Source organism: Nematostella vectensis, chromosome 4, assembly GCF_932526225.1.
Source record: "Nematostella vectensis chromosome 4, jaNemVect1.1, whole genome shotgun sequence".
NCBI classification, from domain to species: domain Eukaryota; kingdom Metazoa; phylum Cnidaria; class Anthozoa; order Actiniaria; family Edwardsiidae; genus Nematostella; species Nematostella vectensis.
The window spans coordinates 1,280,622-1,295,255 of record NC_064037.1 but is presented as its reverse complement, the minus strand read 5'-3'; the positions used below and the strand labels follow the sequence as shown (position 1 = coordinate 1,295,255).

Genomic DNA, 14,634 nt, shown 5'->3' with positions numbered 1-14,634 from the left:
AGAATACACTACCTCTCTCTAGCTGCGAAAGGCTGTGGGGAGTGTGTTAGAATAGACTACCTCTCCCTGGCTGCGAAAGGCTGTGGGAAGTGTGTTAGAATAGACTACCTCTCCCTGGCTGCGAAAGGCTGTGGGAAGTGTGTTAGAATACACTACCTCTCTCTAGCTGCGAAAGGCTGTGGAAAGTGTGTTAGAATACACTACCTCTCCCTGGCTGCGAAAGGCTGTGGGAAGTGTGTTAGAATACACTACCTCTCTCTAGCTGCGAAAGGCTGTGGAAAGTGTGTTAGAATACACTACCTTCCCTGGCTGCGAAAGGCTGTGGGAAGTGTGTTAGAATACACTACCTCTCTCTAGCTGCGAAAGGCTGTGGAAAGTGTGTTAGAATAGACTACCTCTCCCTGGCTGCGAAAGGCTGTGGGAAGTGTGTTAGAATACACTACCTCTCTCTAGCTGCGAAAGGCTGTGGAAAGTGTGTTAGAATAGACTACCTCTCCCTGGCTGCGAAAGGCTGTGGGAAGTGTGTTAGAATAGACTACCTCTCCCTGGCTGCGAAAGGCTGTGGGAAGTGTGTTAGAATACACTACCTCTCTCTAGCTGCGAAAGGCTGTGGAAAGTGTGTTAGAATAGACTACCTCTCCCTGGCTGCGAAAGGCTGTGGGAAGTGTGTTAGAATAGACTACCTCTCCCTGGCTGCGAAAGGCTGTGGGAAGTGTGTTAGAATACACTACCTCTCTCTAGCTGCGAAAGGCTGTGGAAAGTGTGTTAGAATAGACTACCTCTCCCTGGCTGCGAAAGGCTGTGGGAAGTGTGTTAGAATACACTACCTCTCCCTGGCTGCGAAAGGCTGTTGGAAGTGTGTTAGAATACACTACCTCTCTCTAGCTGCGAAAGGCTGTGGAAAGTGTGTTAGAATACACTACCTCTCTCTAGCTGCGAAAGGCTGTGGGAAGTGTGTTAGAATAGACTACCTCTCCCTGGCTGCGAAAGGCTGTGGGAAGTGTGTTAGAATACACTACCTCTCTCTAGCTGCGAAAGGCTGCAGGAAGTGTGTTAGAATAGACTACCTCTCCCTGGCTGCGAAAGGCTGTTGGGAGTGTGTTAGAATAGACTACCTCTCCCTGGCTGCGAAAGGCTGTGGTAAGTGTGTTAGAATACACTACCTCTCCCTGGCCGCGAAAGGCTGTGGGAAGCGCATTGACGCTGAGCAGGTCACACTCAAGCTGACCAATCAGCTCCTTCTGATCTTCCACTGTGCGCACTGCTTCACTGTACTTCTTGTCCAGATCCTCAAAACGGCCTGTCATGAAAAGTAACAGATTCTACATCATTAAAATTATTCATAAATAGCCAAATAACTTTATTAAAATCTTTTACAATTTCAATAAATTGCTGGGACTATTTACCTTTAAACCATTAAATGATCTCTCAAATATATGCATGATCACCCACAAAACTTTTTTAATTGATTTTTATCTAAATTACTGCTTAAGAAGTTAAGTGACATTGTTGAAAAACCTGCAAGATCTGAATTTTCCACTTTGAGGCTTGTATTCTCAGAGTGCAATCCTGTAAACAACAAAATATTATTTTTCAATGACAAGAGGAGTATGATATGATGGGTGCTGTAACATTATCATTTCATAATAGTAAAAAGACTTACTTCTATTTTTCTCCAGAAGAAGCATTTCCAGTGATTTGGGGGGAGAATCCTAAAAACAATCAGGGTATCATTTTATCAAGGCATAACCCATTGACTCCTGGCTATTTTTGGGCTTAATTTACAAAAAACAGACTGAAAACAGATACATCCCCCCCTATTCTGAGTTTTATACAGCCCGTCAAAGTCAAACACAGCTGCACCTAGTCAGCGGTATCCAAGCTTTCCAACAGTGCTTTGCGGTCCCCACTTCTAATCCCTCGTTGTTGTGCTGAAGCCAGCACAAGTTGATGGTTGCTTGTATTTTTCATCAAAAATACAGCTATGAGCATATTAGTAGAGTGTCTCAGGACATCATGAAGTCTTTTGGGGCATAATTGAGTGCTTTGCTTATGGATATTTGCAAGCAAAGATGGATTCATGATGATTTTTTCTTGTTTGGCTTTGCCTGGATGAGAAAATAATTTTCTAATGAATCACCACAGCTCTCCTAAATGCTGTCTTTTCTGAAACCAAATTGATTCCAAAATTGTTTACACTGCTATTCTGGGTCTGTATGAGCTGGAATTGATTTGTTTGGCTTCGGGGTGAAAAGACTTATAAAAAACCATCTGACTTTGGGGAGAGGAGTGTTGACTGGCCCTCCCCTCGTGAATTTTCCCCTGGATCTCCCAGAATGCTTTGCAATATGTAAAGACATCTTCGTGGTTGTACAATCCTTCAAGGAGTGGACATTGTGTTTTGAGGCCATGGAAATGTACCCTGGAGGATCAGAATAAAGGTATCTATTTGTGTCTTGAGCTGTGTTTGCTGATCTCTCTCCCTTGTGTGGTATTTTGAGCGTTTTATTGAGAGTGGTGATTCTGCTTTTCTCTCCTTGTTCGATTTGAGATTTTTCAAAGAACCTGTGCTATTATTTGGCTTAAGAGTAGATGCCAACACCTTGGTTGGATGCATATCTGCAAGACCATTTATCCCTTAGACTTATGCCTGAGTATCTTCATCTTGTTGTGTTTATTTTGCATTTATGAATTTTTTGGGTTATGGGTACTTCCCAAAGCCGGTACAGGCCGGTTGAGGGGTCAATGTGATAAAATAATCATACGAAAATGCAATAAGAGTCAAACCAGCATTTTAAGGAAAACGACGAAATGCCTCTACGAAAAGAGGCCTCTTAAAGTATTTGTTTGCAGGCTTATTCTCACATCCTGCAAAATTAACAGATCTTACCTCTGTGTGTTCTTGACTACTTGAAGAAAACTCAATTGTTTTTAGGACACTGCAAAAAAGAGGTGATTGATATGAAAAGAAAAACAAACTAAACTAATATTGAATCAGTCTGTAGTGTTTGCCAACCTGAGTTCCCGCTTAACTTCTTCGTAATCCTGCTGTTGTTGAACTCTCTCCTCCTAAAAGAGAAAATCATATTTACCAATATCTAAAAAAATATATTAGATGAAAAGGGGGGGGGGGGTGAGGAACATCAAGAAAACGCCTAGAATTATTAGTGCATCACTGTATGTTCTACTTTGAACAGTAGAGGTGAAAATGCATAAAAGCAATATGTCCGCCTTTTAAGGTGGACTGTCTTATTTATGATAGGTAGGTTAGGGATGACCTCAACATCAAGTCATTATTTACCAAAGCTTGTAATGCTGTCGTCTTTGCTGTCAACTGTTCTTCCAGTCTTGCCACCTATGGATTGCAATATGGGACCTTATCAATCACAGCGCAAATAGTTTTTTTTGCTTTCTTTTACACACAGTTCTTTACCTGGCTGGCAGTTGATTCCTTCAATCTAGAAGCACTTGCTTGCATTTGTTGAACATCACTGACCAATTGTGAAATCTGTTAACATGCCATTACACAATGTTTTATTTCAGCCTTGTTTTCCCAACTATAGCTGTACATTCTGTTACATACAGCCCCTAAAACACCAGCTCCCTGTATACCCCCCACCACAAGCCACTAACCCTAACTACTGTACAAACCTAAAACACCAGCTCCCTGTATACCCTCCACCACAAGCCACTAACCCTAACTACTGTAAAAACCTAAAACACCAGCTCCCTGTATACCCCCCACCACAAGCCACTAACCCTAACTACTGTGAAAACCTAAAACACCAGCTCCATGTATACCCTCCACCACAAGCCACTAACCCTAACTACTGTGAAAACCTAAAACACCAGCTCCCTGTATACCCTCCACCACAAGCCACTAACCCTAACTACTGTAACATCCACTACAGTATGTACTATCTCTCCTCCATGAATTATCACATTTACCCTTCCTTTGCAGAATGATGTTCCCTTATTCCTTTCCCCTCATTCACCCTAATCCATTTTACTAAATCATTCTCTACAGCAGCAAGCTGATGCTCAACTGCTTCCCTTCTCACAGATTACAAATCTTTTCCCTCTTGACTACAAGAATTGATGCTCCATTCCTTCCCACCTCTTTTTCTCCTTATATCCATTATACATCTTCATTCCAAAATTTCTCATATGGGCACATTGTTTCCTCCTTAAGTAGCAATACCAAATGCATTTGCCTCTATCTTTTAATTCCCATCTCCATACATCTTTCACCTCTTGACTGCAAGCATTGTTACTCCATTCTTTTATTCCCCAAACTTAGTCCGACCCTTTACATGATACATGTTCCTACCCTTATCAGTAAGCTGCCCTATTCCTCCCTACCATTCTTCTCTATTCCTCCTCTTTAATCTCTTCCATTATTATTTTCCATCCAACACATACCTGTCTCTCTTTAGCAGCAAGTTCATGTTCAAGGGTGGATCTGGATATAAGATCTATAGCCTCTTCCTATTTGGGGATTGAATAGTGACAAAATGAAACATTTTCTCAAAATATACAAACTGAACACAAAGCATAGTGTCAAATTATAATAAATTGGTCAGTTCAGAGTTTTTTTTAATTTCTTACCATGTTGGGCCTCTTTGGATCATAAGCTTCCTGGGAAGTAAAGAGAGAGAATTAATTCACAAGTAATGTTAAAACAAGTTCTTCTTGGGAAGTAAAGAGAGATAATTAACACACAAGGTCTCTGAATAACAAGTTTGTCCTTGTAGTCCAAAATGCTAACAAACCTGAAGTGCATGCTGAGCTTTGGCAAGCTCTTCTCTCAAAGCTTCCACCTGTCTCTCAGCAGACAAAGCCCTCTAAAAATACAGAATTGAATAAGATGCAGTGAGATTAGAGTTATACAAATTAAACAAATTTAGAGGGTGTGTCTGAAGACAAAGTATTCAAGGCTGTCGGGATTTTAGGTGGGGGGGAGGGGGTGGATAGTTTACTCCTCCTAGCTGCCAGTTGAGATATTTTTTGGTATATTTTATAAAAAAATGATTAAAGGGTGTGTCTGAAGACAAAGTATTCAAGGCTGTCGGGATTTTAGGTGGGGAGGGGGTGGATAGTTTACTCCTCCTAGCTGCCAGTTGAGTAGGGAGGGGGGTTATTAGTCTAAAGGCTAATAACATTTAAATCATAATGTTGTAAAACCGATGCAGCTAATAGTAGCAGCAGTTGCTAGTGGTTACGAGATTGCGGAAGGATGAGCATTTGTAGCTTCCACGAGTTAAAAATGTCAATATCATAAGAGGCATGAAGTGCAGTAGAGTTGTGCTGGGTTGGACAGAATTTAAAGCTATTAACGGAAGATTGAGTGTGGGTGGTTACAGGGAGATTGTTCCAGAGTTTAGGTATGCGGTTAAAGAAGCTTGACTGAAAAAGTTCAGTGTGGCATTTAGGCATTAGTACATCATGTGCAGAGGCGAGTGGTTCTGGTGGTTTAGGCTGAACATAGTTTTCAATCTGTAAGAGATAATGTCCTCAAGCAGCACTTGTAATAAAAGACAAGATTTTTGTTTAAATGCCAGTACGAAAGTGGCAACATATTGAGTTCCTTAAGGCGATCTTGGAACTCTTGTCTTGCCAGGTGGTGTTGAGGATGTACTTAGTAGCTCTCCTTTGGACACGTTCTATGTTACCTATAGAGCATGTAGACCAGACTTGGCTAGCATAACCAAGATAGGGACGAACGAGGGTGTAGTAGAGCAACTTTTTGTGTTTGATGTCGAAATACTTTATACTATGGCGATGCAAAAATGCCAGCATTTTGAAGGCCTTAGCTGTGACAGATGTTAAGTGGTTGGCCCATTTTAGGTCAGACGACACTATTACACAGAGATCCTTAGCCTGACCAACTCGCTTTAGAGAGGTACAGTTTAGCTGATAGTTATATGTGGTGGTCTCTTCTGTGTCACTGTTAGGACCTCATGTCGCGTGATACATGTCGCCTGCATGTCTCCTAGCGTAGCAACCCAGAGAGGCATTGTAGTGCACGCCAAATCTTGTAAAAGAGGCAAAGGATGTTTCTCTACAAAATTTGTTGCACACTACATGTTTTTGGCAGTGCCTAAATTTCGCCTGGTTTAGCCAGGCCGTCATCACAACATTCATCACCTGATGTGACTTTTCCACATCTGCCTCAAGCATGTCCATTTCTGATGACCTTGCAGCTGAGGCTTCATCATACTTTGCCTTGATGTCAAATAATTCAGAATTGACATTGTCCAGAGCTAAAATACAAGTGAATAAACATAGTTATCTTTCTGGTGGCATATTCATTCAATGATAGTAGTTCTAGGAAGAATGAGAAGAAAGATATTGTAGTCAAGGAGCTGGTCACTAGGTAAGTTTAACATAATATGAAACCCTCTATTTCTATTTTTATGTTCTGGAATCTCATCAAAGCCCCCTTTCTTGGACGCATGTCCTAATCACAAGTTCTTCTCAGAACCTAAAGAGGCTGTTATAAATATGAACATTTGGCAGTGTCTGATACTAGTTTTTGGTACATTTTATTTATTTCTCTTGGTCAAGGAAATGGCTTCTGTGCAGTATACCTCTATGGTTTTCTAAATACCTGCTTGCAGTGTGGCCACTTTATGCTCCGCCTCTCCCAGCTTTTTGGCAACACTAACTTGAGTCTCTCTCAGCTGGTTCTCTTTTTCTGCAAATGCTTTTTGGAGCTCTTTCTCTCTTTCCTTTGCTCTTGTCTAAGTTATTAATAAATACAGTTAGTAAGGTACAAAATGCACATACGTAAAAGGTAAACAGATACCCTGGGTACCAGAGGCTCACAGCAAAATTTCAGCAAAGCAAACAAGCCATTGGTGCAACGGATATCCAGCCTCGCTATGGTGCTAATATATTCATACAAGACTTGTACTACACCGTTGTTTGGTCAATAAAAGTTGCTATTATAGTAGGATTCCATATTTGGAGGATCGTCTCCATTCCAACCAAACCGGTTTTTACTTGGGAAAATGTATACAAACAAAATCATTCCAGCTAAGCCGATGATGAGTGAATAATTGGCAAATCTTTTCGTGGGCCTGTAAATAAAGGCTATCTCCTGTGCCTCCAGTTTTTCTGTGAACCTTGACTTTAATGCTGGTAATGCCCCGTGGGTCGGTCATGCTCGAGGATCCAGCGTACTATGCAGGCGCTCCAAAAGGTCACTACTGCAAAAGAGCAGATGGAAAAGTTTCCTAGTAAGACTAGTTCTGGGGGCGTGACACGTCGGAAGCTTAAGCCAATTTAAAACTTACAGCCAATGAAATCAAAATCATTCTGACAGAATGAAATAGTTTCTTTCTTCGAGATACCAAAATGGAACGTCAGAAATATCTTCTTTTTCAGTCAGTACACACTAAACTGTTGTCTTATTTTTTATTAGTTTGAACTTTTTGTGAAGAAACGCTATAGTAAACAAAATGTGGAAAACTTAGCATTTGTTTACGCTATTTTCATGCTGCAGCCCAACGCTAAAGCAGGCAAATTTTCACTAATAAGTTCACTTAAACTCAAGAAAAAATTCGTCTCAATATAGATCTGATCTCCAAGCGCTTCTTTGCTTGCAGTTGGACGATCAACTTCAGCGGGCTAACGACCACAACGACAGGGTTCTTGGGAAGATTCAAGTTGCCAATTTTGCTGGCTTCTTTGAAAAGAAGTGGCAATATTTCAAATACCAGGCTTCTCTTATTGTACAAAAAAAGGAAATTGATTCATCAAACAGGCTAAGCATTTGACAGCGACCCAAGTGTTGTTAATTAGGATTTACAAGTAAACACTGCTGTGCTGTGATTGGGCCTTTTTTTAAACCTTTAAAGCTCAATCCAGCACAGCAGCTCCCAGCGTTTTGGAAATCGAAATTGTCATAAACTTTTCCAGCGGCTCTTCTGCGGTAGTGAACTTTGGGAGCACCTGCAAAGTATGCTGGATCCTCGAGCATGTAGGCAAGTGAGCTTACCTTCTCTATCCTCTCTTAAGTTGTCGAACGCAGTTTATGCAAAGTACAGACAGAATTTTATTGGATCCAAGCTAACACTCAGCTCAATAAACAATCTACAAACTTCTCCTTTTTAACTCGTGAATGCTTGCAAAGCATTTACAAGTTATTGGAGGGACTTCTGTGTCACTCGTCAGATGGTTGGATGGATCATCCATAAACTTTTTGTGGTCTATCTGTGCTTTGGCAACACAGCAATTCTTAGATCTTCCTGTCAACTTCTGGTGACCAACTACCGGTTAAAGCTTAGTATTATAAAAGAGCCTTTTCATCGACCTGTGGCGGCTACGGTCATTACATGTTATAGCCGTAAAGTATATACACCTATTTCAAATAAGGTTGCACTCGAGAATCCATGTGTCATAACCCATGGTGGTTCATGGGTAGCGTTTCAATGGCTGAATCCTTGTATCTGAAAGCTATGTGAATGATCATAAGAACATAAAAAACTCTACAGCTTTAGAAACCTGGATGTGTATTTTATTTACGCTTATTTGTTTTGTTTTGATTTACTTGATACCCATAAATCACTGCGGGTTACGATACACACATTCTCAGAGTGCAACCTTATTTGAAATACGTGTATAAGCTAGTTTGTCAGAAAAGTCTTCGATGTCGGTTGAGTGTGCACATGCGCCTTCATCAATGACATCAATCGATCTTCTACGGTTCAGTCCAATTCAAGTTGTTAGTTTGCTAACAAAACAAGTAAAATGCTAGCAAAGCTTTAAATCTCCTTGTTTTAGTACTTGAAGATTCGCGTCTGTGGGTTTTCTTGTTATTTGTTTGAATTTGAAAGAGTGATTTTGTGCTGAAAAAGCGGATAGCCAAAGCTGCGACTTTTAAAGTCAGAGAAACAGGGAAAAGCCAATGTTAGCAGGGCCTCTGTTTGCAGGTCAAGAAAATTAGTTTGGACTTTCATAAGTTGTTTTTGCCATAATTCTTTTTTTATAAATTAAGTACAAAATATCAAACAAAACTCGTTCAAACACGCTTATTCATTGAATAACGATTTTGCGCCTTTCTAGAATGTTGACATGCTTAAAATGCATTGTATGACTGTAGCTCGATTAATTATGTCGGGAACTTTTGTTTCCGGAAAGAATAGGGCAAAATTTGACATGCTAGCAAAAGCAGTTCGAACGGTGAGATACCAATTAGGATAAATTAGGATATTGATGCTGCACACTACTAAAATTAAAATTATTTTGTTTAAATGCTGCTTTTGCGGAGTTGTCAAATAATCTCAGATGTAGCTAGCACCATAGTGAGGCTGGCTATCTGTTGCACGAGAGGCTCATTCGCTTTGCTCAAATTTTTGTGGCCGTGAAGCTCAGAGCCTCAGTTACCCAGGGTAGAAAACAGAGGGCTTTGTAATGAATTTTAACAGCTGATCCATCTTTATCAACAGCAAGGGTGGAAGGTGGTTGGGGAAGGGGGCATTATTCTATCATGGATCTCCTTATACGTCTTCATATGTAAAACCTCTATAAAAAGGAGGCCAGGACTTACTTGGCTCATCCCTAGATCCTCTTATTCACAGTATAACAGACTCTGTACTAGCTGGCCATCTACTGCAATTCATGTATTGTGTCTGTGATGGTGAATTACACGAATGTGATGTCTGACCCTGATGTTTAATACAGAAAACTCACTTGTACTCTGTCTCCAATTTGCTCTTCATATTCCTTGAGCTTGTCTTTCAGTCTATTTATTGTCACCTCTGAAATATGGTTATATTATTAAATCATAAAGTATGCATCACTCTATAAAATCACTAATACAAAAAAAAAAAAACCCATAGCATGTGTGGTAGGTATTTCACTGATTTGTAACAAATCACAATTAAGAATTTAGACAGTTAAGATATTTTCATGATTTTACTGAAAATGTAGTCACAAATATCTGATCTGAGCAAACTAAAAAATAACAGAACTTAAAGACTTAAATACTCATTAGACAAAAATGTGTAATCACAAGTTTTGAACAGAGGCATACCTTGGTTCTCGACAAGACTTTTATACAAATTAGACATAAAATTAGTAATCATGAGTTTTGAACAGAGGCGTACCTTTGTTCTTGACAAGACTTTTATACTAATTGGACATAAAATGTGTAATCATGAGTTTTGAGGCGTACCTTGGTTCTTGACCTCTGCAAATTCTGTGTTGTACTCCTCAAGAGTCTCTCTTAGTTGCTTATTTTCTATTTCGTAGTCCTACAAAAAATATTAAAAAATACATAGTAAAGTATAGTGCTTACTACAGCTATCATGTGTCAAGTGCTTTTAATTAAAATCTTATTAGAAATAAGAACGCCCATGCTGGAACTGGGGAATACAAGCTTTTAGTAAGCCCTCGTGTTTAACAAGTTGAATTCTGGGCCAAAACACGGAAAGTTATTATCCACGTCTCAGGTATGCTTACGTGCTGACACACTAGGCCACCTGTATTTCCACAAAGAGAAGACAAATTCTCCAGGAGAACACAAAATCACTTCTATTTTGATTAATTTCAGTAAAATTTAAATAGATAAAATTCTATATATTTTTAAGGCCCAATTGAAAAACAAAAATTAAAAACCCCTATGTTGAGCTTGTGATCTCATGTGGATCAAGATTTGCTAGTAGTCGAAGATGTTATCTGTATATTTCAGTCTTTTGTTCACAGTACAATAAGAAGTGACCAATGTACAGTGGAGGATCCAGGATTTGTTCAAGGTAATGGCAGTGCAAAGTTGGCGGCCTTGCAAAAGGAAATTACGGAGAAAGTGGCTCCTATTGTAGCATCTGTTTTCTCTCAGTGCACGGAGACCCCTCTCCTAGGTCTGCCAGCCAAGCACCTTCTGGTGATTTCCTTTTAATTTCAGAAAACAAAAACAGCCAGCATGGGCACTACAGCACTGACAGATGTCTTCTGTATGTAAGTCAGATCTTGGTCATATCATACCTGCAGCTTGGATGCTTTCTGTTGCTGGAGAACAGCTTGTTCAAGTGCAGGCAATGGATCTATCACAAAATCTTGGTTAGAAAAAGCTGTCTGTGATTTAATACTCAACAAATACAAGTACTGTACCATAATAATGGATTTATTAAAAAAGAGAAAAGGTTATAAAAAGCTCTCATGATATAGCTGTCTACGATCAAGAAATTATCAACAAGTGTAAAAGTAAGGGTTAGGGTCAGGGAACAATGGTAAGGTTTGGGTCAGGGAACAATGGTAGGGTTAGGGTTAGGAAACAATGGTAGGGTTTAGGTCAGGGAACAATGGTAGGGTTAGGGTCAGGGAACAATGGTAGGGTTAGTGTCAGGGAACAATGGCAAGGTTTGGGTTAGGGAACAATGGTGAGGTTTGGGTTAGGGAACAATGGTAAGGTTTAGGTCAGGGAACAATGGTAGGGTTTGGGTCAGGGAACAATGGTCAGGGAACAATGGTAGGGTTAGGGAACAATGGTAGGGTTTAGGTCAGGGAACAATGGTAGGGTTAGGGTCAGGGAACAATGGTAAGGTTTGGGTCAGGGCACAATGGTAGGGTTTGGGTCAGGGAACAATGGTAGGGTTAGGGTCAGGGAACAATGGTAAGGTTTGGGTCAGGGCACAATGGTAAGGTTTGAGTCAGGGAACAATGGTAAGGTTTGGGTTAGGGAACAATGGTAAGGTTAGGAAACAATGGTAAGGTTAGGGTTAGGGAACAATGGTAGGGTTTGGGTCAGGAAACAATAGTAAGGTTAGGGAACAATGGTAAGGTTAGGGAACAATGGTAGGGTTTGGGTCAGGGAACAATGGTAAGGTTAGGGAACAATGGTAAGGTTTGGGTTAGGAAATACAATGGTAAGGTTTGGGTTAGGGAACAATGGTAAGGTTAGGGAACAATGGTAAGGTTAGGGTTAGGGAACAATTGTAGGATTTGGGTCAGGAAACAATGGTAAGGTTAGGGAACAATGGTAAGGTTTGGGTTAGGGAACAATGGTAAGGTTTGGGTTAGGGAACAATGGTAGGGTTTGGGTTAGGGAACAATAATAAGGTTAGGGTTAGGGAACAATGGTAGGGTTAGGGTTAGGGAACAATGGTAGGGTTTGGGTTAGGGAACAATGGTAGGGTTAGGGTTAGGGAACAATAGTAGGGTTTGGGTTAGGGAACAATGGTAGGGTTAGGGTCAGGGAACAATGGTAGGGTTTGGGTCAGGGCACAATGGTAGTATTAGGGTCAGGGAATAATGGTAGGGTTTGTGTTAGGGAACAATGGTAAGGTTAGTATTAGGAACAATGGTGGGATTAAGCCCCATCTACACTAACAATTTTTAGTTGACAACTATATTTGTTGGTATCTACAATACACCATAAACTGGAAATCGACGTTGATTTCCAGTTTTTGGTGTATTGTATTCATTGTTCTGGTACGAGATCGCGACAGTTTGGGCTTTTTGATTCTGTTGGTATCTACAGTACACTAGCAATTTTTCATGTGTGACAATTTTAAATTGCCGAGAAAAAGCAAACCTGCTAGCTTTTGAGCAACTATAGTTGCCATAAAAATTTCCGATTTTGCTCCATCTACACTTTAGCAAATACAAATTGTCACATAAAAATTGTCAACTAAAAATTGTTAGTGTACATGGGGCTTTAGGGTCAGGGAACAATGGAGGAGCATTTAGTTACTTTGATGACTAGTTACAGGTGTAAGAACAATTCATAAGAAATTGTACCATTCTCTCATCCTGATCCTGAGTAGCAAGTTTGTTTAAATGTATCCCATTATAAACATATTGTACCTGGTACATCCACAAGCTTTTTGTAAATTGAGAGAAAAGCAGCCTCTGCAGCTTTGCTTCTTTTTGAGAGAGCATCAATCTGAGAGAAGAGACAAAAAAATGTCATTCAAAAGGAAACAATTTGTATTATTAGCAGTGTTCTTTAACTTATTTTCATCTACTGTAAATGCTGGGATACATAAGACAAAGAAGATAATGGCAGGAAAGAAAAAAAGGAGAGACGAGATAGGGAGGGAATAAAGACAAGGGAGTTGGAGGAAAGATGGATTAGGAAGGGACAAGTTCAGAACACAGAGATTTACTGGATATAACACAATGAGTATTGTAGTACAATGCACTCCGCCTCGGCCACCTGACAATTTTAAGATCTTGGCCAACAAGGTTGTAGGTAATGCTCTGTCTGGGTGACATGACCACAACTAGCCAACCAGTGTGCCAATGTTTCAGTGCACATCACTGACCACTGATCAAAGGTCAGCGATCAAGGCGCTTTGTAATGCTTTTCCATGGCTCCGTTAATACTGTTAAAGAATCTACTCAGCCCGCCGCTACTCATATTTATTTACTTCTGTCAGACTACACAACTTATGGTCTTCCTTCTGGACTGGTTTTCTTGAGTTTAACCTCTCTAATCATCAAAACTACTCTTCAGTTGCAGCTCATTTTTCGGCCACCATCTTGACCTTGAAAGCCGTCTCTTTGCTTATGTTAGCTGTTGCGGTGCTTGTAAGTGAAATCTGCAATTCCAGCCCTGCATCTAAGGTTCTACACCAGACGCCTACGTATTCACAGATCCCTTCTAGTGCATCAGTTTTGTGTTTCTACACGTCCAGGCGCCACATTGAGTCAGCATTTTGTCCTACCCCAGCTCCGTTTACCAGCCCAAGCAACTGGCTTAAAATGCTGCTAGTTATTAGCTCAAATGGATCTATCCTGAACCCTGGGCCTGTGAAATTTTATTGCGGTTCCTGTGGCTAGCTGACTAAGGCGGATCAACTTGCTATCTATTGTGATGGATGTGATTTGTGGTAACACACCAGATGCCTCGAAATGCCACTGCATATTTATCAGGGACTAAACAACTCCCACACCACTTGGATCTGCTGCCATTGTGGTCTTCCTAATGTTTTCTTGTCACTGTCCAGCCGTATCTGGACCAAATTTGTTGCGGACAGCTCTATTTTCTGTTGAACCCAGTCCGACAATTGTTTGTAAATCGATATATTTGATTGTTTGTTTGTTTTTTAAAATGGCGAAACATACCTCAGCTTGGAAACTCTTTAGCAAAGGAGCCACTTTCTTTCTTGTTTCCTAGAACACAATAAAAATATTTTAAACCAAAAACAAAAAAATCAAGAATTACAATAAACTTATTTGATGGGTTCCACGTCACCATCCATCTCAAACCCACCCTTTCTAATCCGGAAATACACATGGGCCTACCTCGGTTGCAGTCTTTTTGAAATCACGGCTTAGTTCTACTAGTCGTTTTCTTGATGTGTCCGAAGAGTCCTGGCGATCGGCTAGCTCTGCAGCAGCCGTATCTAAAGATTTCTACAAAAAAAGAAAGATTACTGTTTTAAAAGTGCTCTTCCATCGTAAAAAATAAATAAACATTAGTCGTGAAATAAAAAGCCTGAAGAAAAAGAGTTGCATTTGGAACAAAGAAAGAAAAACAATGAATAAAAATCAATGAAGAATTGATACCTGGAGGTCAGGGAGGTTGAAGTCCTTCCAGACTTGTCTCATAGTTTGCAGCGAAGTAGCCGCCGCCATCTTGGTTTCTTGTTATTGCTCCCATGAGCCTTTTCGAGTTGTAATATT

At 40.3% G+C, this 14,634-nt stretch overlaps 1 protein-coding gene across 1 annotated transcript in view; it reads right to left on the bottom strand.

The window, feature by feature from the left end:
* Nucleotides 1-14,634, bottom strand: part of LOC5503963 (protein CASP) — a 22,366-nt gene extending 7,732 nt beyond the window's left edge. The window contains exons 1-19 of the mRNA XM_048726219.1: nucleotides 14,518-14,634; nucleotides 14,254-14,364; nucleotides 14,074-14,121; nucleotides 12,811-12,889; nucleotides 10,990-11,048; nucleotides 10,181-10,259; nucleotides 9,697-9,764; nucleotides 6,611-6,743; nucleotides 6,148-6,263; nucleotides 4,773-4,844; nucleotides 4,609-4,638; nucleotides 4,423-4,488; nucleotides 3,434-3,508; nucleotides 3,302-3,355; nucleotides 3,017-3,069; nucleotides 2,891-2,939; nucleotides 1,664-1,712; nucleotides 1,519-1,569; nucleotides 1,164-1,300 (exon numbers count right to left, since the gene is read on the bottom strand). Coding sequence (XP_048582176.1) covers nucleotides 1,164-1,300; nucleotides 1,519-1,569; nucleotides 1,664-1,712; nucleotides 2,891-2,939; nucleotides 3,017-3,069; nucleotides 3,302-3,355; nucleotides 3,434-3,508; nucleotides 4,423-4,488; nucleotides 4,609-4,638; nucleotides 4,773-4,844; nucleotides 6,148-6,263; nucleotides 6,611-6,743; nucleotides 9,697-9,764; nucleotides 10,181-10,259; nucleotides 10,990-11,048; nucleotides 12,811-12,889; nucleotides 14,074-14,121; nucleotides 14,254-14,364; nucleotides 14,518-14,586 — 1,398 coding nt within the window. The 5' untranslated portion in view covers nucleotides 14,587-14,634. The remainder of the gene's footprint in view (nucleotides 1-1,163; nucleotides 1,301-1,518; nucleotides 1,570-1,663; nucleotides 1,713-2,890; nucleotides 2,940-3,016; nucleotides 3,070-3,301; nucleotides 3,356-3,433; nucleotides 3,509-4,422; nucleotides 4,489-4,608; nucleotides 4,639-4,772; nucleotides 4,845-6,147; nucleotides 6,264-6,610; nucleotides 6,744-9,696; nucleotides 9,765-10,180; nucleotides 10,260-10,989; nucleotides 11,049-12,810; nucleotides 12,890-14,073; nucleotides 14,122-14,253; nucleotides 14,365-14,517) is intronic.